Source organism: Terrapene carolina, unplaced genomic scaffold, assembly GCF_002925995.2.
Source record: "Terrapene carolina triunguis isolate 2854851 unplaced genomic scaffold, T_m_triunguis-2.0 Scaffold182, whole genome shotgun sequence".
NCBI classification, from domain to species: Eukaryota; Metazoa; Chordata; order Testudines; family Emydidae; genus Terrapene; species Terrapene triunguis.
This window is the reverse complement of record NW_020664533.1, coordinates 2,368,548-2,392,412: the sequence shown is the minus strand read 5'-3', so window position 1 is coordinate 2,392,412 and position 23,865 is coordinate 2,368,548. Positions and strand designations below refer to the sequence as shown.

The window sequence follows — 23,865 nt, the reverse complement described above, 5'->3', positions numbered from 1 at the left end:
TGATTCAGTAATTATTCTTATATGATCCACTTCTGCTGTCTTTGACTGTCCTCAGCTGCTATTAAAGACAATGGGAAGTCAGGGTATTCATGATTGTAGAGAACTGAAACCTTGGTGTGCAGGGGTGAGGTGGTACGCAGGATGGCTTTGGAGTAGGCTTACGTTCTCACCCAAATATGCTTTGGTTGCAGATCTTGTTTGCAAAATCAGACATAAAAATACAAAAGTGTCAGAGCACACTATTATTGAAACATTGCTTACTTTCTCATTTTTACCATATAATTATAAAATTAACCGATTGGAATATGAATATTGTACTTACATTTCAGTGTATAGTATATAGAGCAGTATAAACAAGTCGTCATCTGTATGAAATTTTAATTTGTACTGATTTCGCTGGTGCTTTTTATTTAGCCAGTTGTAAAACTCGGCAAATATCTAGATGAGTTGATGTACCCCTTGGAACACCTCAGAATACCCACAGGGGTATGTTTACCCCTGGTTGAGAACAACTGCTCTAAGTGACTTGCTGAAGGCAACAGAGGAAGTTGGAGAAGAGATTGGTGGTTAGTCTTTTACTTTGTAAAACTCCATTATGAGTCTACCAAAATAAGTTTTTCCTGTGTAAGAACTGTAGGCTCAAACCCATTATGAGAGATTCCTGTGAAATGCTTGTACAGATTTGTGTTTTAGTTTTGAAATTTTTCTCTTTCAGTAGGAGGCCCCTTTTTTCATGAACTTTGTTTCTTTTTGCTTCAGTTCCTCTGATTCAGTGCGGCACTACTGCACTTCATTACTGCACATACCTTACAATTAACAGAAATTTTAAAAAATCTTGTTAGTTTTAATATTGCCTGGATGGAAAAGCCTGTGGCACATTTAGGAATGGTTACAATTCCTTGTAGTGAATTTTAAGAAGCAAATCCTAGTTTTGTTTTGTTTTAAAAAACAGGCTACTTAAATTTACTATAATTTGATAACCCTCTTTTGTTTTTGAGAACTTTCTTGTTTAGTATGAAACCCCTTTTATTGGCAACAGCTTCACATTCTTTCTCAGCATGCAGGAGTGGATTATACTCCTGAGCAGCATTCAGTGAAATTTTTGTTTATGCTTGTTTGTAAATAATCCAAGTGAAGTTGCTTTCAAGTGTTTTCTCCCTCACCTTCCATAAAGCATACACTTATTTAACTGTCCTTTTTTGTGAAGCTGGTTGGTTTAGTTTTACACAAAATAATTAGGGTATTACTTGCAAATCAAAGCACCAAAAAACAAAGAAAAATGTTAAATGTTCTTCTGTCCAATTGTACATTTCTGGAACCACTGAAACATGATTAATAACTTTAAAATTCTGATTTGAACCTACCACAGCAAATAAATTCAGTGTGAAAGCCAAAAGTTTAATAAAATGTTTCTGAAACTTCCTCTGTGAAATTACAAATTTCATTCCTGATTATCTGCCTGTTCATCCATCCTCAGATATACATCACATAATGATGATTTGAAATGTATGATATCCCTAAAAATGGTTAGCAACAATATTCTGAAGTGTAGAAAAATATGCTAAAGCATTAAGACAAGAGGGGTAAAATTAGGGATGGGCAGAATTGTCTCAAAAAACTAATTCTCAAAGCACTTTTGCTCATCCTTACACTCCAACTAATAGTAAGCCTTCTTTTGAGCCCTGAAAACATTTGGTTAAGAACCAGCTCTATCTCCATGCTATTTTATAGTCCTTCTACTGCACAGTGGTGGGGAGAAGAAAACTTTCCTACTCTCAACTCAGAAAATACCAGAGTATCATGGATGTGTAGAGGGATAGGGTTGGGGGAAAGGAAGCAGGGCTTCAGGCTGAACTGCCTCCTCTCCCAAAATAAAACAGGAAAGGGGGACTGAGCTAGCCCTTGAAGAGCCAGAAAAACTAATGTCCTTTTATCTGCCCCTCCAAGACCTTAGTGGTGAATACAGGTGGTTCAGGCTTTGCCTCCAGTGATAGCGTGAGCCTTTCCAACAGCATCAGGCAGAGGGGAGAGAATGAGGGTCATAGGGCTTGTTTGTGAAAAGGGGTGGTTAGGCAAAGGGAGACGGCACATTTCTGGGAGTGGGGAGCTCTGAAACTCAGCAAACATTGGTTAATCATCTTAATTATTCAGTTTTTATCTGACCCAAACCAGCTCTGCAAAGCTTTGAAGGTTATTCCTTCCCTAGGTGAGGGGATTGGTGGGACTAAGATTTAAGCAGGCTAAAAATGAGAGCCAGGATAAGTCTATACATTATAGCTGTATGTATAACTATCCTTCGAGGCCCCTAAACTTGTGCCTTTGGGGAGTCCGACTATGATAGAAGAAACTTGTTCTTTGTATTCTTTCCAAAATCTCCATTTCTCTTTTGTTTTGCCCATACCTATGCACCAGTCCCTTGGAACCACCCTGGCATTCACTTAAATCTGATGATAGAGTTTGGGATTTAAGGATGCAGCTGTAATATGGCCATGTGCATCTCTGTACAATGGGCTAGTGTATCCCGCCCAGCAGAGAAACCTGTAGGCGAGCGAGCAGAAGGGTGTGTGTTGTGGGAGATGATTTTTTTCAGAGTTTTCAGGAAATTGCTTCTTCTTCTTCAAGTGCTTGCTCATGTCAATTCCATCCTAGGTGTGTGCGCGCCCACGTACACAGTCATCAGAGATTTTTTGCCTTAGCGGTATCTGTAGGGTTGGCTGTGGCACCCCCTTGAATGCTGCACTCATGAGCTGGTATATTAGGCGTCGCCGGCCCTACACCCTCTCAGTTCCTTCTTACCGCCCCTGACGGTATGTCGGAGCACCTCGTCTTGCATTGCAAGAGCGTTATTGGTTCTTTACAACCCATTGTCCATCCTCTTTGTATGTAGTTGGTAGGTACTTAGTTAGCCATTAAGTTAAGTATTAGGTTAGTTCGGAAGTTAGAGTCCCAGCTGGGACTTCGCCCCTGTGCTGCGTCCTGCGTCGGAGCCCTCCTGCTCGGACCCCACGCCTGGCTCCTAGGCATCGGACCCCACGCCTCACCGGCACCAGAATCAGAACGCAGCACCGAATCCGACATGGGGGCAGCACAGTGGGCTTCAACACCTTAGGAGCCATCCCCGGAGAGGGAAGGGAAACCCACCCCTGCTGTGGCAGTGTGATCGTTGTTGTCTGTGGACAAAGTGGTGGCGGACCCCTTCCGAATGGGCAGTCCCCCCCCCGACAACTTCAAGGAGAACCAGGCCCTCCTTAAAAGGGTGGCTACTAATTTGAACTTGAAAATTGAGGAGGTGGCAGAGGAGTCCGACGACCTCTTTAATTTATATCCTTCACCACCCCGGCCCGGGTCATGCTGCCCATCCACCAGGGATCCTTAAGATTGCCAAATCGCTGTGGCAGACCCCCTCTTCCATTCCACCTACTTCTAAAAAGGTGAAAAAGAAGTACTACATCCCTGCAAACGGGTTCGAATATTTGTACACACACCTTCCACCAGCGTCACTGGTCGTGTCCACTGTCAATGAAAGGGACAGGCAGGGCCAAGTCAGTGGCATACCAAGAAACAAAGACACCGAGAGACTGGACTTGTTTGGCAGGAAAATTTATTCGACAGCCAGCCTGCAATTTTGGGTGTCTAACCACGAGGCCCTGTTAGGCAAGTACAATTTTAATCAGTGGAACTCCCTCAGCAAATTCAAGGAGGCCCTCCTACAGGACAAAGCCCAGGAGTTCACTGCTTTAGCGAAAGAAGGCACAGCAGTGGTGAGAGGGACCCACCAGATGGCCTGGGACACTATGGACTCGGCGACCAGGGTGGTCATGAGGTGATCATGCAGCGCAGCTCCTGTTACAGTCCTCCGGGTTATCCCAGGAGATGCAGGACCTCCCGTTTGATGCAGGACCTCACATTTGAGGGGGAAGGGCTCTTCTCTGAGCACATGGATGCAAGGCTCCATGACCTTAAAGACTCTTGTGCCACCCTCCACTCTTTGGGCCTTCATACCCCTCAGCAGGCCAGGCCGCTGTTCCATTCTCTGCCTCCTCCGCATCCCTAGTCTAGGTCCTGGGGAACTCCGTGGCTGAGCACCTACAGGAAAAAGGATAGAGACAAGTGGTCTAAGCGGTGACACCTGCCATCTTACCATTGGACTGCTCAGCCTGGGCCTTCCAGGAACCAAGGAGGCCAGAAGCAGGCATTTTGATGGTGCGCTCAAGGATGGCACCCCAGTCACATCGCGGGATCCACCATCCTACACTTTCCTCTACTGCCTGCGCCCCTTCTGGTTGGCCTGGTCACGGCTGACCTCAGACCATTGGGTGCTTGACGTAATATCTTTGGGTTACACCTGCAGTTTGTGGCCGACCCTCCCTCCCACCCCCCTTCCCTGTCCCTCTTCAGGGACTCTTCTCATGAGCAACTTCTCGTTCAAGAAGTCGAGAACCTCCTGCACCTGGGGGCGTTGGAGGATGTCCCTTGGGACATGAAAGGAAAAGGGTTCTACTCCTGCTACTTCCTAATCCCGAAAGCAAAAGGGGGCCTCAGACCCATTTTTGACATGTGTCACCTCAACAAGTCTCTCAAGAAGTTGAAATTTCACATGGTCTCCCTGGCCTCCATCATCCCCTCGATCCAGGAGACTGGTACACCGCCCTTGACTTGAAGGATGCATAGTTCCATTTTCCCAGGGCACAGGTGCTTCCTCCGTTTTGTGCTGGGCCAGCGCCATTTCCAATTCATGGCACAGCCCTGCGGTCTCTTGTCAGCCCCGAGAGTGTTCACAAAGTGCACAGCACCAGTGGCTGCTCACCTGAGGCACCGGGGTGTTCAAATTTACCTGTACTTTGACTGGCTAATAAGAGCCAGTCCCAGAATCAGGTGCGGTGGCATCTCAATCTGTTTTGCTCCACCTGCTGGGATCTGGGCTGTTAATACACAAGAAAAAGTCAATCTTAATTCCAGTGTAACGCATAGAGTTCATTGGCTTGGTCCTCGACTCTATTCAGGCCAGAGCCTTCCTCCCCGAGGCCCAGTTCCAAGCCATGGCGGACCTGATCTCATGCATGCAAGCCCACCCTCTCACCACTGCTCAAACGTGCCTGTGATTGTTGGGGCACACGGCGGCCTACCCTTAAGTGGTTCAGCACACACAGCTCCACCTCAGGCCCCTGCAGGTGTGGCTGGCATCAGTCTGCGTCCCCAACAGACACAGCTTGGTCCCTGCGTGGACCATGTAGTGAGGGTCCTGGACCATGTACTGTCATTACTCACATTGTGGCGGAATCCTGCATCAGTGTTGGAGGGAGTTCCCTTCGCAGCTCCGTCCCCATTGATGACCCTCATCTCCGATGCCTTGAACCTGGGGTGGGGTGGGGAGCCCACTTGGGTGGTCTCAGCATGCAAAGTCATTGGTCAAGTCATGATCGCTCCCTACACATCAACGTCAGGGAGCTCGGGGCATTTTGCCTGGCCTGCCAAGCCTTCCTACCTCACATAAGAAGCAGGGTGGTTCAGGTCCTCACGGACAATACAGAGCTATGTTCAATATCAACAAGCAAGGTGGAGCCAGATCACCTGCCTTTTGACAAGAAGCCCTTTGGCTCTGGGACCTCTGTGTACAACACGACATCCATCTCGTAACCGCACACCTCCTTGGGGCCAGGAACGGCTTTGGCAGATGGCCTCAGCAGGACCTTCTCGTCTCGCCATGAGTAGTTGCTCCATCCAGAGGTGGACAGCATCATCTTTCAGAAGTGGGGGACTCCCCGGGTGGACCTGTTCACATCCAGGGAGAACAGGAAGTGCCACGTTTTCTGCTCGATTTGGGGATCGGCAGACGCTCCCTGTCAGACGCTTTTCTGCTCCTATGGTCGGGGCGCTGTAGTACGCCTTCCCTCCAGTGCCATTAATTCAGAGTCCTCATGAAGATCAAGCAGGACAGGGCGAAGATGATCCTCATAGCGCCAGCTTGGCTATGCAAGCACTGGTTCAGCACACTGCTGGACCTCTTGGTGGCTGCTCCATTACAGCTACCACTCCGGCCGGAGCTGCTGTCCCAAAACCAAGGCAGGCTTCTGCAGCCAAACCTGGCAGTGCTGCATCTGACGGCTTGGCTGCTGCATGGTTAAATGCAGAGGAACAAGAGTGCTCGGCCGGTGTCAAAAAGGTTCTGTTGGGCAGCAGAAAGCCCTCCACCAGAGCAGCCTATCTGGCTAAATGGAAGCGCATTACTTGTTGAACCTCAGATAAAGGCATTCAGCCCAAGCGGGCCTCACTGCAGTTAATCCTGGACTACTTTCTGCATTTCAAGCTTCAAGGCTGTCCCTTTCATCTATTAAGGTCCACTTGGCTGCTCTCTTGGCCTTCCATCCGCCGCTCGAGGGTAGGTCGGTTTTTGCCCAGAACATGACTTCCATGTTCCTCAAGGGTCTTGAGCACCTCTAGCTGCACGTCAGGGACCCAGTCCCTCTGTGGGACCTGAACCTTGTGCTGTCACGGCTTATGGGACCCCCTTCGAGCCTCTGGCTTCCTGCTCTCTCCTTCTCTTTCCTGGAAGGTGGCGTTCTTGGTTGCAATAACATCTGCCCGCAGGGTCGCCGAAATTTGGGTGCTTTCCTTGGAACCACCCTATACAGTCTTTTACAGAGACAAGGTCCAGCTGCGGCCACACCCGGCTTTCCTGCCCAAGAGGGTCTCACAGTTTCATATGGGCTAAGACATTTACTTACCTGTCTTTTTTCCAAAGCTGCATAAATCTGAGGAGCATAGGTTGCATTCCCTAGACGTCAGGAGGGCGCTAGCCTTCTATATTGAAAGGCCCAAGCCATTTCGCAAGTCGACACAATTGTTTGTCATGGTGGCCGACAGGATGAAAGGTCGTCCAGTGTTTGCTCAAAGAATTTCTTCTTGGATCACTGCCTCCATTCGCTGGTGCTATGATCAGGCAAAGGTGCCCCCTCCAGCGATCATAACCACTAATTCAACCAGGGCACAAGCCTCTTCAGCAGCTTTCCTAGTCCAAGTGCCTATCTGGGACATCTGTAGTGCGACCACCTGGTCATTTGTCCACACATTCACATCCCATTATGCACTTACCCTGCAGGCCAGGATGATGCTGGCTTCAATAGAGCAGTGCTGCAAGCCACAAGACCGTGAACTCCAAGCCCACTTCCGAGGATACTGCTTGTGAGTCACCTAGAATGGAATGGACATGAGCAAGCACTTGAAGAAGAAAAAACGGTTACCTACCTTTTCGTAACTGTTGTTCTTCAAGATGTGTTGCTCATGTCCATTCCATTACCCGCCCTCCTGCCCCTCTGTCAGAGTTGCTGGCAAGAAGGAACTGAGCGAGCGTAGGGCCAGCTGTGCCTAATATACCAGCACATGAGTGCGACACTCAAGGGGGTGCTGCAGTCGACTCTATGGATACCACTAAAGCAAAAATCTCTGACAACTGTGCACATGGGCGTGCATACATCTAGAATGGAATGGACACGAACAACACATGTCGAAGAACAACAGTTATGAAAAGGTAGGTAACCGTTTTTTTCAGGTGGGAGGGGGTTTTATTGGGGGGTGTGTGTGTGTGTGTGACTTGAAGGGGTATGGAGTGGGCACGGTGGGCAGCCTCCGAACGCTTGCACTTGCTGTACCTGTTTGGTGAATAAACAGAAGACTTCATGGTCCAAGACCATCAACTTAGCTCCTTCTAAATTCAAGGGGGAGAAAAATAAAGATGCAGGAATGTGGTTGCTAGCTTCCACTTATTAATAACCGTCATTTTTAGAAGGGCCTACTTTGCACTCTGGAATAATGGCCAGCAATGTTTTATTTAAAAATCAACTGTTTTGGCTTACAGGGCTCTTAACTGCTCTCCCCCACCCCAAACCTGATACGTTTAAAAATTTGTTTTGTACTATTATAGTTTTTTTTAAATGGTCAATAGACATTTTATATGAAATGTAGTAATACACATTTGTGTGTGTAAGTTTACATTCTATATATACCTCATGCAACCTCATGAAACCATTATGTTTGGGCAGGATGTAAGGCAGGGTATAGTTTGTATCTATATCATATAATTAATTAATACAAATATATACAGCATACAAATTCTGCTCTGACTTAGAACTTGCCCATTGACTTCAATTGAGGTGGTGTGGGGTATAACTCAGAGCACAACCCGACTAGTATGTTTGTTCTGAAATATAGCATGCACATTGGGTTTTTTTGTTTAAAGGTAATGTTTTAAAGCCCTGAAGTATGGGATATAATGGAAGCACAGATAGAATCTTAACCACAGTGGCACTAGAGGATGCAAAAGTACATTCACACTGAAATGGGCAAAGTCTACCATACTGAAAGGGTTTACCTGGTTCTGTGTTGTTATTAAACTGCTTAGTGCATGGCTACTTGTTACGCTTACCCACTTGAGTCTGTTTGAGAAAGAGAAAGGAAATCTTAATTCTGTTGCATATAAGAAGGCCAATTATATTAAGTTTTTAGGATATCGAGGGCCAGATCATCGGCTCTGGCTGATCTGCTCAAAATGCAATGGTGTGCAAATGTAAAGTTCACCTTTGCATTCTCTTGGCCCTGGCGCAGCTTCTGTGCAAGGCTGATTTAATTTACTCAGGCTAATAACAGCCATAGGAGGCTGAGACCACAGCTGAGGATTGGTGTAGTGCAGGTGTATTCTAGCCACATACCCATTTTCCTGCTATACCAGTATGGCAGGGAGTAGCTATTCTGGCTCTGTGCTGCTGGAGGATCACCCTTGGGCCTTTTAAACCAGCTTTGAGGCCAGATAACCAATGTGGTGTGGTACAAACTGGCAATACCATAGGATGTGTCTCCCTATGTCTAAAAGTTAAATTAAACGGTTAGCACATTTATGCCTATCTGCGGGTATCAGATGATTGAGAAATACATTGAAAAAAATATTTTTTTCAAATACATTGAAAAATACAAACTCTCCTGAGAGGTTATTGTAGCTTCTTTGATGTGACTAATTAGTCCACTCAAAGTAAGCAGTGACTAACAGTCTAATAACTGGCTAACAGAAGGAACTTCATAACATTTTCAAATTCTTAATCAGAGGAACCTTTCAGTGCTTTGCAAGAAGTTGAGAATAATTCTCCTTCCTGAGAAATAGTTGCCAGTGGTCAGATCATAAAGTACGTAGTCACTTTTCTCCAAGGTATATTTGCGAATCTTGGCCTTTGAAGAGTTTAAATATTGGGGGAGAGCAGTGCGCCTGGAAATGTGTTTAAACTGCTAAGTTTGATCCTAGCTCTGTTCAACAGACTCAAAGCAAACATTTTAGTTTGCGGAGGCTGACTTACAGTAACTCGCCGTCTTTGCAGAGTTTCATAGAGAAGGAGATACTTCTGATAAATAGCAGTAAAAAAACTCAAGCTTTTATTTGGGACTATGTTAATGCTTCTCATTTCTTAAGTAGCAGTACTAAAAAAAATTAAAATGATTATAAAAATGTAAATTAAAATTAAATCATACGAATTGAAAGGAAGAAATTGTACAACTCCGTGTCTGCAAATTTGGCAGTTAACTATGACTGTAGATGTCTACCCCTGTAGTATTTAGTTTTTTCTTCTTTTTTTGCTGGAGCTGTGTAGTGATTCTACTGCTATGAGATTCTTTCTCATTGAGCTAAGCAGTCAGTATAACGTTTCCATATGTCAACAAGCATCTCAGAGATGGTTTGTATTCTATATACCATTCATACCCAGCCACCTGAGCATTTCTGATGCTGGATGTGAGGCTAAATCCCTCTTGCCTTACTTGCATGAGTAGTTCCACAGAACCCCTGGGATTACTTGCGCGAGGAAAGCAAGGAGGGTTTGGGCCTTCTAGTAGAAGGTAAATTTAAAAGCTCACCACCTGCTGATACCTGGGCTTCTGTGTTTCTCTTGCAGCAGTCAGTGACGTCACAAACACCTAAAACGGAGTGCGGGGGCTGCACTCGCTGAATGGCGTTAAGTGTCAGAGCAATAACCTACTGTCTGTAATGGGAGAAACACTTAGCCCTGAAGTCAGCAAGGAAAAAAGATGATTTTCAGCCATTTGGATTTCAGTTGTATTTATTTGCTCTTTTAAAGCCTGTGCAGATTTCGACCCCAGTCCAGCTCTTTCAGAAGCAGGCGCCTGCTTCTTTAGAGCCCCTGGGTCTGCAAAGTGCTGAGGGCCCTCAACTCCTATTGACTTCAGTGGGTGTTGAGGATCATAGAATCATAGAATATCAGGATTGGAAGGGACCTCAGGAGGTCATCTAGTCCAACCCCTTGCTCAAAGCAGGACTAATCCCCAGACAGATTTTTGCCCCAAATCCCTAAATGGCCCCCTCAAAGATTGAACTCACAACCCTGGGTTTAGCAGGCCAAGGATGCTCAGCATCTCTCAGGATCAGGCTCTTGCTGTGGCTGGGTAGGTTACTCACTCAGGCAGCAGCAGCCAGATTGACTAGTAGGATTGTACAGGAATTCTGTTCACTGCAAGCAGCTTTGGTGACCTGGTCCAAAGCCTGTAGAAGTCAATGGAAAGGCTCAAGCCCCCAGTGATTACCTTCAGTAATATGCAGGCGTAGGTTCTTTTTCTGCCCCATGAATTCTCTGCACTGGATTAGTGCAAGGCATCCTGGCGCTGCTCTCTGCCCACACTTTTTCCCTTTTGTGTGTGAGAACACAAACAGCTGGGGAGCCTGTACTCAACAAGGTGGTTTCTACAGCTGCGGACTGACTTGCGATACCTTTGTGCACCTGCATGGGTGCAGATAGTCTTTTTGCATCCCCTTTCTATGGCATATGAGGAATATACTGGTTATGATTTGAGAGCTTAAACTGGTCTTTTGTAGTTAATCAAGTTTATTTAAGCACTTTTCATTTTAGCAATATGGGCCCAATGCTGCAGTCCTACAGAGAGAAACTCCCAATTAAAGCCAATGGGGTTTTGCTTGAGGCTGACCCAAAGCTGGGCTTTAAATTTCCTACTACATTTTAATTTTTCTCCTGAGTAAAAAAATCTAGCTAGTTATTGACTTGAATTAAAGAAAGTTCTTCTGTTGTTCAAACTTTTTAGAAGAGTTCTAAACTTCCACATGTTACTCCCGGGGCACCCAATGATGTACCTCAAGAAGGATTTGGGCCTGATCCTGCTGCTGTCAGTGTGACTTTGGACTCTACGTGGACCTGATCCTGCACCACTGAAGTCAGTAAGGGCTTTGACATTGATTTCAAAGAGTGCAGGATCAAGCCCTATACTCCATAAAGCATAGGGATTGCATTGTTACAGAGTGTTCTGGGCTTGTGCTCAGTTTTGAAACAAAAGATTGAATGCAAATTTGAGCTGTACTGTGTGCACTATTATAATGACCATGAAGGTAATCTTGATAAGATAATAGGGATATACTATCTCGTAAAATTTTCATATCACAAAGAAGCGCCCAGTTCTGCAAACTCTTGCTACCTGGCATTATGCTTATGGGACTGTTTACAGTAGTAAGCGCTACTGCTCCTGACAGTGTTGACAGGCTAAGGTCCATAGTTAGTACCTCTCACAGTAACTCTTCTCCAGTTATTTCAATTTATTTTATTTCTGCAGAAATTTTAAAAAAGACAAAAGAAAGGAACAGGATGATAAAAAGAAAAGCAGGGAAAGAACTGTGTATCTGTATTCTAAAGTTCTCAAATAATGTTTGCAAAATGCCACACATATGATGGGGAAAAAATAACTTAAGTCGAAAATCCATTACAAACAGGAACATAAAACTGTCCATTTTAAGTTGCTAGCTTAGATAAGGTATACTGTTTGTAAGGCACAAATTGTTTGTACAATATATGTTCAAGCACTGCGAATAAAGTAAGCATAGTTCTTACTATCTATCAGTTTTTGTAGCCTGTGATACGGCTTGATTGTATTTTTTATAACTCATTATGAATTTTGTAATACATATCTGTGTCAGTGTCTCTAAATCACCTCCTATGTGTGCAGTTGTTCAGAATATAAAAAATAACAATCTTGGGACCAACGTGCTGGATTTAAACTTTCCTACATATAGTAAGAAACATTTTAGTTAATACACGTACTGTGGAATTTATCAAATAAATCAGCCATAATTCTACAGGTGTATTTTTCCAGCAAAATATATTTACCTGTTTTGTTTTGTTTTTTGCTTGCTTTTTGCTTGAAGGTAGTAAAAAAGTGGTAATCAATGTATGTATGCAAGAAACTTAGAACACCCATATACTAATGAGGTTGGCAATGGCTCTATTACATCATTCCAAATAGCAAAATACTGGGTCTCAAAAACACAGACCTTTTTAAAACTCAAGGGAAATGGCTTCTTTATTAGATATCTATTCCATTAAGAATCTGATTATTCAGTCTTTTTTACATCTCCCCCCCCCATTTTGGTTCACAGCAACCAAAAATGCTACTTTTCTGGGAAAAACTGATATTCTGACTACAGTTTTGTAATTTAATGATGGAGAGTTTCCTTAGTAAACCAAATTTAGAGTACTAGAATGCTTATCTTATATCCAGACCTTGAACATAAAAGGCATTTTATACCAGCAATTGTTCATTTAATGAGCAATTGCAGAGTGCAGGACGGTTAAGGGATTGAGCTATATGCACCATTATTGCAAGAAGTATTCCGAAATACCAGAAATAGGACGTAAGCTCTGATCAGGGAGACTGTGAGCACAATTACCTTCTTTTCAAATCCTTCTGTGACACTGCGGGAGGAAAAAGGACTTTGAAACTTGAAAGGAAAGAGCTTGCTTTCAACCTCAAAAGCTAGGAGGAAAGGGCTCTGAAATTTGCTCAGTATTCCCAATTCACCATTAGCCTGTTTCTTCCTTTAGCCTCAAGGCATTCTTCGCTTTTTGAAAAGATGTTAAGAAATTCAGTCACAATAGAGAGCCTAGTTTTGAACATGTTTCACTCGGTCCATTGAGGTCTGGTCTTCAGCCTTTGTGTGGGGTGAATTGAGCTGAGCAGCTAGCTGGTTGGGGAGAGGTGAATGAGCAGTCTCTGTGCAGTCACAAATTCTGGCAAAGAAAAGATTACCCTTTCCTTTATTTTACAATATGCATTCCTGTACAATCCTGCTAGTGGCAATATGCGGAGCAGAGCTTGTGCTTAAGTCAATACGGAGCACTTGGTTTATAGCAACTCTTGTTAAGTTTGTCTTGTAATTGAAGCTGCTGTTGACCTTGCTTGGAGACCATTTGTAAAACCGTTTATTTAGCATAAACTGAAATAATAAACCCTCCTTCTCTTAGGCCGATTGTGATAGGGTGACATTAGTTTGATTTAATGATTAGCCGCCTGACCCCCTCAGCTAGAGAGAGCTGCTTGAATAGAGAGAGTTCACTAGGAAGCACACAGGAAGAATACTAATGAGCTTGTTAAATTTAGCATGGCACCAACCACTTTTAATTCCTCTAATGGGAGAAGCACTGCCTCTGAGAGAGAGGGAGGGGGAGGGAGAGAGAGAGAGAGAGGAATGTCCACATACCCGTAGCTAGAGAATTTCGGTCAAGAGAAGAGCTTCGAGAGAGTAAGCCAGGGTCTTTTGGACTGAGTTGTAAGTATGTTGTCTGTTCTCTTACCCAGATGACGTGTGTCCTCCTTAATCAGTTGCAAGACAATAATGCTAGTTGCAAGTTGCATATAGAAATATGATTATGAAGCCTAACGCATGCAGCCTTAGCTACAATGATGACTTGTCATTTAAATGTGGGCATCTCAGAATTTTGTTGAGGGGAGCTTCAGCATCTTAAGCAGTGGTGTGAAACTGACTTTAAAAGGCTTGGAATAAAAAAGTTTCCACTTGTGTCTGCAGAACGTTAATGAAAACAAACAAACAAAAGTTTAACGGAGACAAGAAGTTTAGTGGACTGACATGTTGATGTTTGTTTCCCTTATTTTTTTTTTCATTTTTGTTAGGTAAACAAAATAAATAATTAAAAATGCATTTGCTTAGGCAAATAGATCGATTACAAGCTTTTTGAAAAGATTTGTTAATAAAACAAAGTATTCTTTGGTGCTATGTTTAAAAAAATGAGTATGGCTAAATACCAAGAATAAATATATTTCCCATTAGATGGGAGAATCTTGGATTAATTTGATAGCTCCAGATTGGGTACTTGTTAAACGTGTGTGTGGCTACTAGCTAGTTATCATTCAGTGGGGACACATGTGGAGAAGGAGAAGCTAGTGCAAATTTATCATTTGGGCATGATTCCTTTTTCTGTAATACCTCAGTAAGTCAGGAGAAACTGTGCTAAAAAGTGGGGGTACAAAACAGGTGTGAGAGGAGAATCAGGCCCTTTGACTTTAAATCATTCATCTCTCTGAAACTTTTTAGTAAATCAGATGTTTCTTTTGACCCTAAAGCAGGCCGTTTTTTAAACATAGGATAGCAGTAACCGTTGTCTTGTGTTTGGCTGTAAGAATCTATTGGCAGATGCTGCTAGAGAAGTGGGTTGTTTGCTTACATTTTTGCTATAGACTCCCACTTGTTGCCATGGTGGACGGTATGTTTCTGTCAATAATTTGGCCTGGCGCAGCTTGTCTGCACTTACTCTTAAACTTTATTGAACAATTCAGCTGAAACAGAATGAGATTAGACAGCTTTCGCCTTTTGGCTCACTGAAGTGGTTTTACTGCAGTTACAAGAGCAGGCAGAATTATTGCAAGAAAAGTTTCCCTTCAGTGTATAGAGAATTCTTTCAAATCACTCAGCTATTTGTATTCTGGAGTGCGTGTACTGTCAAGTTTTTCATCTACTCCCATATCAAAAGCACCTCTGTGGTGCAGAGTATGAAGTAAACTCTTAACAAAATGTTTATCCATTGGATTTCCTTATTATTGCAAAAATGCCATGTTGTTTACTTAAAAAAATATTTCTGTGTGACTATTTAGAGGGGAAGCAGTGTTCAAAAATGATTGACTGGCTAAACAGTAAGCATTATTTTTATGAGGAAAAATAATTTGTTGGTGTTGGAAAATATTTTTTCTCCTTTTAAAGAGCTATTTATTAAAACGAAACACATTTTGCTTTAATTTTCAAAGTTACTAAAAGTAGGTTTGAATTTCAGTCAGCAATTAAAAAAATCATCTCATTTCATACCAGTAATTGGTGCCTTGATTCTTGACACATGCAGGTCTTGAGAGGGACAGAATAAAACTGAATTATTCAAACAGACATGGACTTCTTGTTCTATTCTGGGATGGCAATTTAACAAATATTAACTTTACATGAGTTAAAGAAATGAAATGCTTATCTGATTTTCAAATTGATTATGTTGCTATACAAATCACTTCAGCATAGTATAGTAGCATAGGTTAGTCCTGCTTTAGTTAAGGGTCTGTCAGCATTTCAAATAGAATATAATCCCCTATTTTTAAGAGTTTGCATCTCGTCTGCAAAAGTTCACTCTAAGGTGAAACTTCATATAAAAGGCTTGAGCCAGAGAGAAAATTGGTGGAAAAATTACTTGGACTATTTTTTAAGTTATACAAGCAGTTTTATAAAACCTAATATAAGTTGTAAACTAAAAACAGCTTCAGTGTAAAAATAGGAAAACTTTAAACCCCATTAATCCAGAGGATAGAGTAGTGCTTATGCATATTAACACAAAGGAAAAAAAAACAGGCAAAGATTGTTAGCTCTGCAATATTTTTGTCCCTATTTATATTAACTACTTCACCATGGGCCCAATCCCGCAAGTCCTCTATGCACAGATGGGAGAACATGGAGGATCTTGGCCCAGTGACTAGCTCCTCTTCAGAAGCGGGTTGATATGATAATTGCAAATGTACAAATAATCCATACATTTACACAAACTACATTGATGTTTTTCTTTGCTACTTTTGGGGAAAAAATGTGCCCAAAACACTAAATTTAAAATAAAGTTGTAGACTGATAAAAGCTAGTTTACGTAGTGGTCAGAACTCAGCCTGATGCATTTAGATATTGCTGTATGCACAGGCCCCCTTTCTGAACTCATTTATAGCAGTGAAAATCAGGGGTAACTCGACTGAAGTCAGTGGAGTCACAAGTGGTGTAAAGTTTGTGAGAGATTAGAATTAGGTTTATACCCTTTCTTATCCCTGTACTGAGTAGGCACAAGAGGGGGAGTTAAAGATGAACTTTTAGCCAGAACTTTGAATGTTCTGGCCTTTGACAGTTAAAGCTGGATTCTTATCATTCTGAACTGTTCTTTTTTTGGTGCATCAATTATAAAATAGTGGCCCATACATTTTTTTTTCTTCCTAAATGTGTTTTTGGTTAGTGTTCTTGTTATCTGTTTTTGCACCAGAATTTTTGATGAGCTCCCGAACACTTTTCTGCAGTTGTTTATGAACATATCTCTTAATATTTATGTAGGACAATATTTATCAGTGCATAGTTATAAAGTGGGCCTTCTGGAAACAGGAATCTGGAGACCAAATATTCTGACTTTGTAGATATAGGTCAGGACTCCAGCCAGTGATTACAGAATTGTTAACCAGATCTCTTCCTGCCCTTATATAAGCAATGATTTACTGTCAGAAGGCTGTAGATATGTGTGTAGATGATGGAACTTTGAAGTCATATGTCTCATGTGAAAGGTACCTGAAAGTGTGTGGTTAACGGTTGAACACCTGCACTGCTTGCGTCTCTTTAAATGTGTGTGTATATAATACATATAGGGTGGGGCTTTGTGTGGGAGCCATCGGTGGAGTAGCCATGGATGGGTCCTTTGCACCCCCTTTACATCAAGTTAAAGGCTGTTAGAGGGTGGCTTAGAGAGAGACTGGGCAAAGGGCCACAGTAAGAGTGATGTCATGGATCCCATGGCCATAACAACACACTCAGAGTGGGCTGAAACAGCCATTTCAGCCCATCCCCTGGAGAAGCGAGCGCAAGGCCTGTATTTCAGGCCTAGGCACTGGCCCCAGGTTGGGGGTTGGAATTCACCTTCCTAGTTCCTCTGCATATCAGCCACAGAAAATCCAGTCATTTGGGTTCCATGTAGGGCAGCTGAATTTCACCCATACTGGTCACATACAGATATGTGTAAACTATATTTTTAATGTATTTGTGTGTGAAAGATGTTTAATTCAATGCTGTAAAGTGTTAACCTCCAAGTCTGTACATCTCGACATATGTGGGTGACACTATTACAGCAGGTGACTTTACTGCTCGTACCTTGTGCTTGCTGAGTAACTGGAACTGGATAAACGCATTATACTGTCGCCTACCTTAATTTTAATGAGTAGGGCCTTTTCTATTACTCCAGGCTCTTGTCTTTTAACAGTGCATCTTTTTGGGATGGAGCGGCACAGTGGCAAATACAAAGCAGCAGTGGGTGGCTAGACTTGATTTAGTCTCAGCTAACAGGGTTCATCTTCTCCTGTTTGTGACAAATTGTTTTTTTCCTCCCAGTCAAGCAGCCAAAAATTCCAGCCTACTTGTCCCAGAGGCAAGAAAACAGCAAGTCTGTGTCCGTTCGTGTAGGATTAATAGCCCCGCTGGTAAATGCATCAGTGAATGGGTGATGATGATCTACTGCTCAACTGCCACTTGGTCTGAGTGGGCTAGTTTTTTCAGCTTGTATCCCAGAACATCTTTCATAACCACACATGCACCTACTGTCACAAACTTACATTGCGGCTTTGAAAGTGGTGAAAAGGGGGGAAAAATACTTTTATTTTATTTGCTATAAGTGGTCTAAAAGAGTCTCTCTCTCTCTCTCTCTCTTTCTCTCTCGTTCTCATTTTTTTCCCCAGAGGATGAAAGTCCTGGACAGACCTATCACAGAGAGAGAAGAAACGCAATCACAATGCAGCCACAAGGTGGGCAAGGCCTCAGTAAAATCAGTGAAGAGCCTTCAACATCTAGTGAGGAAAGGGCCTCATTAATAAAGAAGGAGATCCATGGATCTATATCGCACCTTTCTGAGCCTTCTGTACCTTATCGTGGGACGGTTTTTGCAATGGACCCCAGGAATGGTTACATGGATCCTCATTATCGTGAGTATTTAATGCAAGTTCATTTCAGAAAGCAAGACTGGAAGGATACTGAAGCTGTCATATTTAATTGCATTTTGTATTGGCACTTTTCATCTCTCTCAGGATGAATCATTTTGCCTGTATATGTCTAAGATAATATAAGAATATTTATTCTTTTCGTTTATGTAGGAAAACGTTGTAAACAGTTGCATTGTATCCCTAAATTAGCATAGGCCTCTTCAAAAGAGACTTCAGTAGGGCATGTATCATCTGTTGCTAATCTTCATGAACCATCAAATGTTGTATTTGCTCCACCTTCTTAGCAACACATGAAAAAAAAAACCTAATTTAAAAAGAGCAGAGAGGAAAAACAAATAGGCTTTAAAACAATTCTTTAAAAGCTATTTTAACTACAGTTTAAAGAAAGGAGGGAACACATCTTTTGGAAAGAGATTTTTTTGTTTTGTTTTGTCATTTTCTCCCCAGCTACAGTCCCCCTGAGTTACTGAAAAAAGTGAATGGTTTCAACCTCTGAAGTCCTGCTCAGGCATTAATAAAAAGTAAGAAAGTAACTGACACTTGAACACAGATGTGGAATGGATTTCTCCACAGGCAAAATATGAGGGAGTTAAGCAATTTTTTTCATCTGCTTCTAGTTTAAAAAAAATCATTTAGTTTTGTAGTAATGAACATCTTGAGGTGTCAAGACTAGTGCCTTTTGATTATAGATTTATCACCTTGTCAGGATACAGATTTGCCATTTAACCTTCCAGTCTCCAGTTCCAGATGATAGGCTAAAGACCCACAAAGAGGGGCCAGTCTGTGTTTTTTTTTCCCCCACATAATTCAGAAATTTTAGTGTTTTAAGGCAAAAGGTCATTAGCCAGACCACTGATTAGTGAGGACAGCTGATTAGCGCATGTTTTCTTGCTAAAGAAAGTGCCAGGGATAAAAGCTAATTCTATCCCTTCATTAGTTGGGCTAGCAGCAAAGGGGAATGTGCACTCATCAGGGTGCAGATCAAAGTGTGTCTCTCACAACCTTAAGTCTCACCAACTGCCTTTATTTTAACAGAGTCTGATTGTTAATAAAGATGGAGGCTAGATAAGAAAATGAACACTTGTCTTTATACTTGTTAAGTAAAAAGTTGATGGTGGGGGTTTTCAGCTCTCCTCTAACATGACATTTCAGTTGCTACATTCTCCCCCCACCCCCAATCCTGTTCAAACCCTTTAAGCAAGTTAGTCACTCATCTTTTGAGTGTGCAGAGTATACAGCGTACTGCTGACAGACTTGCCTGCAGGAGAACACAGAACATGCAGAAAGAACTACTACTGTCAAGCAGTAGCCTATAGAAATATTAGTTTGCATGTCATTGGTGATTTGGCTCACACGTTATAGCTTCTAACACATGTAAATACAAAATATGTGAATGAAGAGACTTCTGGGAGCATATGGCAATTGTGTGAGTGCACTGTACTGCTGCAGAGCTGAGATGCAGAGAGTTCTAAGATGACTTCAGTGATGACAAATGCTACTTTGATCCCTGACTGGCTGCGGTGTCCCTTCCTAAACCAGTCACAGGTGCTAGTGATACTGCATGGTATCTACTGCAGAACTGGCAATAGGTTCTCAGCCTGCGACTGAATTGTTGTTGTTTTTTTTTATTACCTTTCCAGTCACCACTGCTTAATGTACCTAATATGCCCACACCTTGACCATTAGCACCTGGCTACCATTGTTGTGACGTGGCCTGCACAGAAGCATTGGATTGGGAGCAAGGTTCTTAGTAAGTTAATAGAAAACAAAAGATTGCATATAACTAGCCTGCACAAAGGAGAGGTTGGGGGATAGTTAGTCCTGCAAAACCGCAAAAGTGCCCAAAGTATAAAAACATCAGCTGGGCAGACCTACTTCACTGCTGCTAAAGGGAATTTCTTTACAGTTTTTTTCTTTTTGGTTTGTAAAATCCCTCAAGCAATTAATACCATATAAAACCCCATCACATTTCTGCTTACTTGTAATAGATTTGATACAGGAGGACAACTAAATGAATGAGCATCTGGCTAAATTTATAGCAAAGAAGACAGACAGACTTAATTTTTCATATTAGTTGCATCATTTATATATAAAAGATGTGCTTTTATCAAATCAGTGATTGTATTCAGCTTGACATTTTTAGTAGTCCTTATGAAGAACACTGAATAATGTAATCACATCCCAGTCCCACTGTAGCAACAGGTGAAGAAACAACCAGAAAGGCCGTCCACTGTCTTCCGTAGTTTCTTGCCAGCTTTGCTGGGCAGATGGAGAGAAAATACTGCTTTAATCCAATGTAGCCGGGTATGTAAACATTCACAGTAATTCCTTAGTTTTCCTGTGGTTGGAAAATACAGACTTTTCAAGATGGCTAATTTGTGCTTCTATATATACCCACTTTGTATTTAAAAGTGTGGGTAGGTTTCCTGTAACACAGGAAAAGGGAAAATAAATTTTTTTTTTTGAAAGAGGACATCTGTATATTTTTATTGCAGCAAAAAAGAGCTTTTAAGTCAATTGTGTGTGGAATGCATGTCCGCTCCAGGAGCTGCAGTTATTAGAAAAGGCTCAAATACTTCACATTTCTACATGTAAATGTGCGTGTCTCTATATATGTGGGTTTGGGGGTGTTTTGTTTTTTGTTTTTTTTTTGTTTTTTAATTAAAGAGAGTGATGGTAACTATTACTTCCAATATTTACAACATATGTGTGGAATAAATCCATCACTGAGGGGGTGATTGCTCTCTTGCAGAGAGTAGCGGGGAGATGAAGGTATGTTTTGAGTGGACTAGATTTTCAAAGAGCAGTGCTCAAACATATTCTGGGGCTGACAGTCCTTTTAATGTACCACTCTAGAGAACCTCAACCATTTAACATTTGAGAATGAGGGAGTGGCCTCCTGTTTGGGCCAGTGCCATTTGTCTTAGATTTGATAAGAGAGGGGAAAGATATCCAAGGCAGCACTCGGCAATTTTTGTTTTTCATTTCTATCTTTACAGTGAAAGAGTTATTGGAACCACGGTTCTTACATCCATTTAATCTATTGCATGAATCTGCTTTTTCTTTGAAAAAGATTTTAGGGCAGATGACAAAATTGCCATAGTTTCCTTTCACATGCTACACCTTTTCTGTCCTTACTAAGGCCAGGTCTGCCCTACCAACTAACATAACTACATCGCTCGGGTGAAGAATCCACGCCCCAGAGCAACGCAGTTCTACTGACCTAACCCATGGTGTAGACAGCGCTATGTCACTAGGAGAGCTTCTCCCGTTGACATGGTGGCATGTTCACTAAAGCATTACAGCGGTGCAGCTTCACCTCTGCAGCTTTCAAATGTAAACCTGCCCCAAGGAAATCTTTTTTTGGCATGGTTACAGATCTCCTTGCATTTCTGAAGTTTCATACAACATTGGTTATTTTGAGTCTTCTTAGTGTAAATGCTGTCTGTAGAGGTGGGGTTAGGGTAGGTAGTTCCTTTTGTTATTCTCTCCCCAGTTTTAATTCCCATGCAATTTTATGGCTGTGCTAAGGCTGCCTGTCATTCTTCATGGAAAAAATGAATCATTCCTGTTATAAACACTTTGATTTAAAACATACTGCTCATATTCTTCCTGGGTATCGCAGCTCATCTGAAGGAACTGTTAGTTCCTAATTAGTAAAGCTAAAAGAATTAGCTTATGTAAAAGGCAGGGACACCTCAGTTGGCTTAGATTTAAAGGTCTCTGTGAAAGATGTTCATGAACAGCATGGACAGAATTCTGCTATCTCTGCAGCCCCAGTGAAGTGAGTGAGGGTGGAGGTGTATAGTTGAAAGGAGTCCTTGCCCCACTCTTTCTACAGGGATGTGTTTCTGCTGGTGTTTGAAACTTACACTATTTTCTTGGGGGAGGGGGAATTTTACATTTTAAAGGGTTTATCTAAACCGAGTGTCCTCAGTTCCTATTCACTGCATTGGGTGGGGAGGATCAGGCCCTTAATAACTGCACTAGATCATATCTTGTAGTGTCAAGTGGCATCTCAGAATCAATGCAAAGTGACCAAGAGGCAAAGAGGAGCAGTTCAGGCATGACCAAATTAACAACACAACGGCAGCTCATTGGATGCACCTGTTCATATATTGAAAAAAAAAATTCAGCAAGTATTTGCCAAATTTTTTTATCCTATTTCAGCGAATGTGAATTGTTATCTCAAAACTCCAGTCTGGGGGCATTAATAATTTTTTTTTTCTTTGTTACCTACTCTTGACAGGCAGCCTTCTTTCTGTTATGAAACTGACCCTCTAATTGAGATGATAATAGTAGCCTAGGTCATTGCTGACTGATCAGTGCATGGAGGAACTACCTGGCTTCCAAGAACGGATCTCTCCCACTTTCACATGGAATGGGAGTTAGCTGCATCTTTTGCAGTGTTCCTGTCATCCTCCTCCAGATCCTGTGGGGGGCACTTTCTTGGGTCTGTTGTCTGTCAGAGATATATGGCAGAAACTGAGTGGGTCCAGAGGAGACCTATATTATCTTTTCTGTTGAGTTCCCCCAGGGGGTTCCCAGTGTTTGTAGCAGACACAGAGAATTTCTGTTACCACAACTCTGACCGCCTGTGGATTCCCAAGATTGGAGGGTGGCAGGTGGTATGGCCAGTCTTTGTGGGGCCAAACTTCACCTCTCTCATTGGACATTAGGAGGAGTGTATCTGTGAGGGATCCTTGCAGAGATTTACTCCCTAAGTCCCTCCTGCAGCATTTTTCGTGAGAGGGATTGATCCAAGTCAGTAATAATACTGTGCATTTACAACAGTTTCTGGAGTGGGTTCAAATTAACATCAGGGAGTGGTTGTTTAAAAAAGTTAAATCCAAGCTTTTAATATATTTCATAAAAGAAAGTGTTTATTACAAAACTGAATGTTAGTTTAGTGCTTAGTAGAGTGGTGGGAAAATGGTTAAAAAAATAGCAAAAATGTTTGCCAAAATTTTGAATTTTGGAAGAATTTCAACCAGCTCTGGTGCTTTGCTGTCATGGGGTGACATGTGCCTTATAAAAGTTGTAAACAGACAGAGAAATCTGTGTGTTCTCAAAACCAAACCTGGGATCCGTGGCAGCTTTTGTTCAAAATTTTAGATGGGGCAGTGTATCCTCTTTAGCTGCAGAACTGCTCAAAAACGAAGTTTCTGAAGTTTGAAAGTGCTGCTCAGTGTTCAGCCCGCTGTTGTTGCTGTTGGGATGTTCAGCACAGTGCAACACTCCCCTTTGAAGTCCTGCCGCTGTTTTGGAGCCCCTCGCTGGAATGTGCTGTGCTCAGTCTGGGGCATCAGAGTGGCTGCCTCTGCCTGGACCCCTGCGCAGATAGATTCACAGCTGGGAATAGCATGTAAAAGCAAAATAAGACATTTGTCTTTCGCTCCATTTTTGTTTCCTAATTTTTTTCAATCAGATTGTGCCGTAGGCACCTCAATGGCAAAAGGACCTAAGAGATCCAGAAATAGGAATTAAGATAATGTAAGTTTTTTTGTTTGTTTGTTTGTTTTTAATTTTTGGCTTAAATAAATGTTTGTTTGTAAATCTTGACCTTGGATTTTATAGGGCTTTTATCCGTAATTTTATTTTTAACTGGAAGCCACAATGACAATGCAGTCTGTAGGACCAGTTTTTCCAGCGTGTGCCACACGCACATCTGGGGGCAGATTTTCAATGAAGCTCTTCTTCCATTTTGGCACCTAGATGCAGTGGGCCAAGTCCTCTTTAAAAATAAAGTTTTTAAGAAGGGGTGGAGGTGGGGGAAAAGAAACCCTTCCCGGTGTATAGCCCCTTTCT

At 42.4% G+C, this 23,865-nt stretch overlaps 1 protein-coding gene across 1 annotated transcript in view; it reads left to right on the top strand.

Annotated features, from left to right (window-relative positions):
• The window catches only part of LOC113407043 (transcriptional activator GLI3), a 248,807-nt gene that overhangs the window by 66,737 nt on the left and 158,205 nt on the right, over positions 1-23,865 (top strand). Inside the window, exon 3 of the mRNA XM_026654133.1 lies at positions 17,797-18,039. Within this exon, the coding sequence (XP_026509918.1) occupies positions 17,797-18,039 (243 nt within the window). The remainder of the gene's footprint in view (positions 1-17,796; positions 18,040-23,865) is intronic.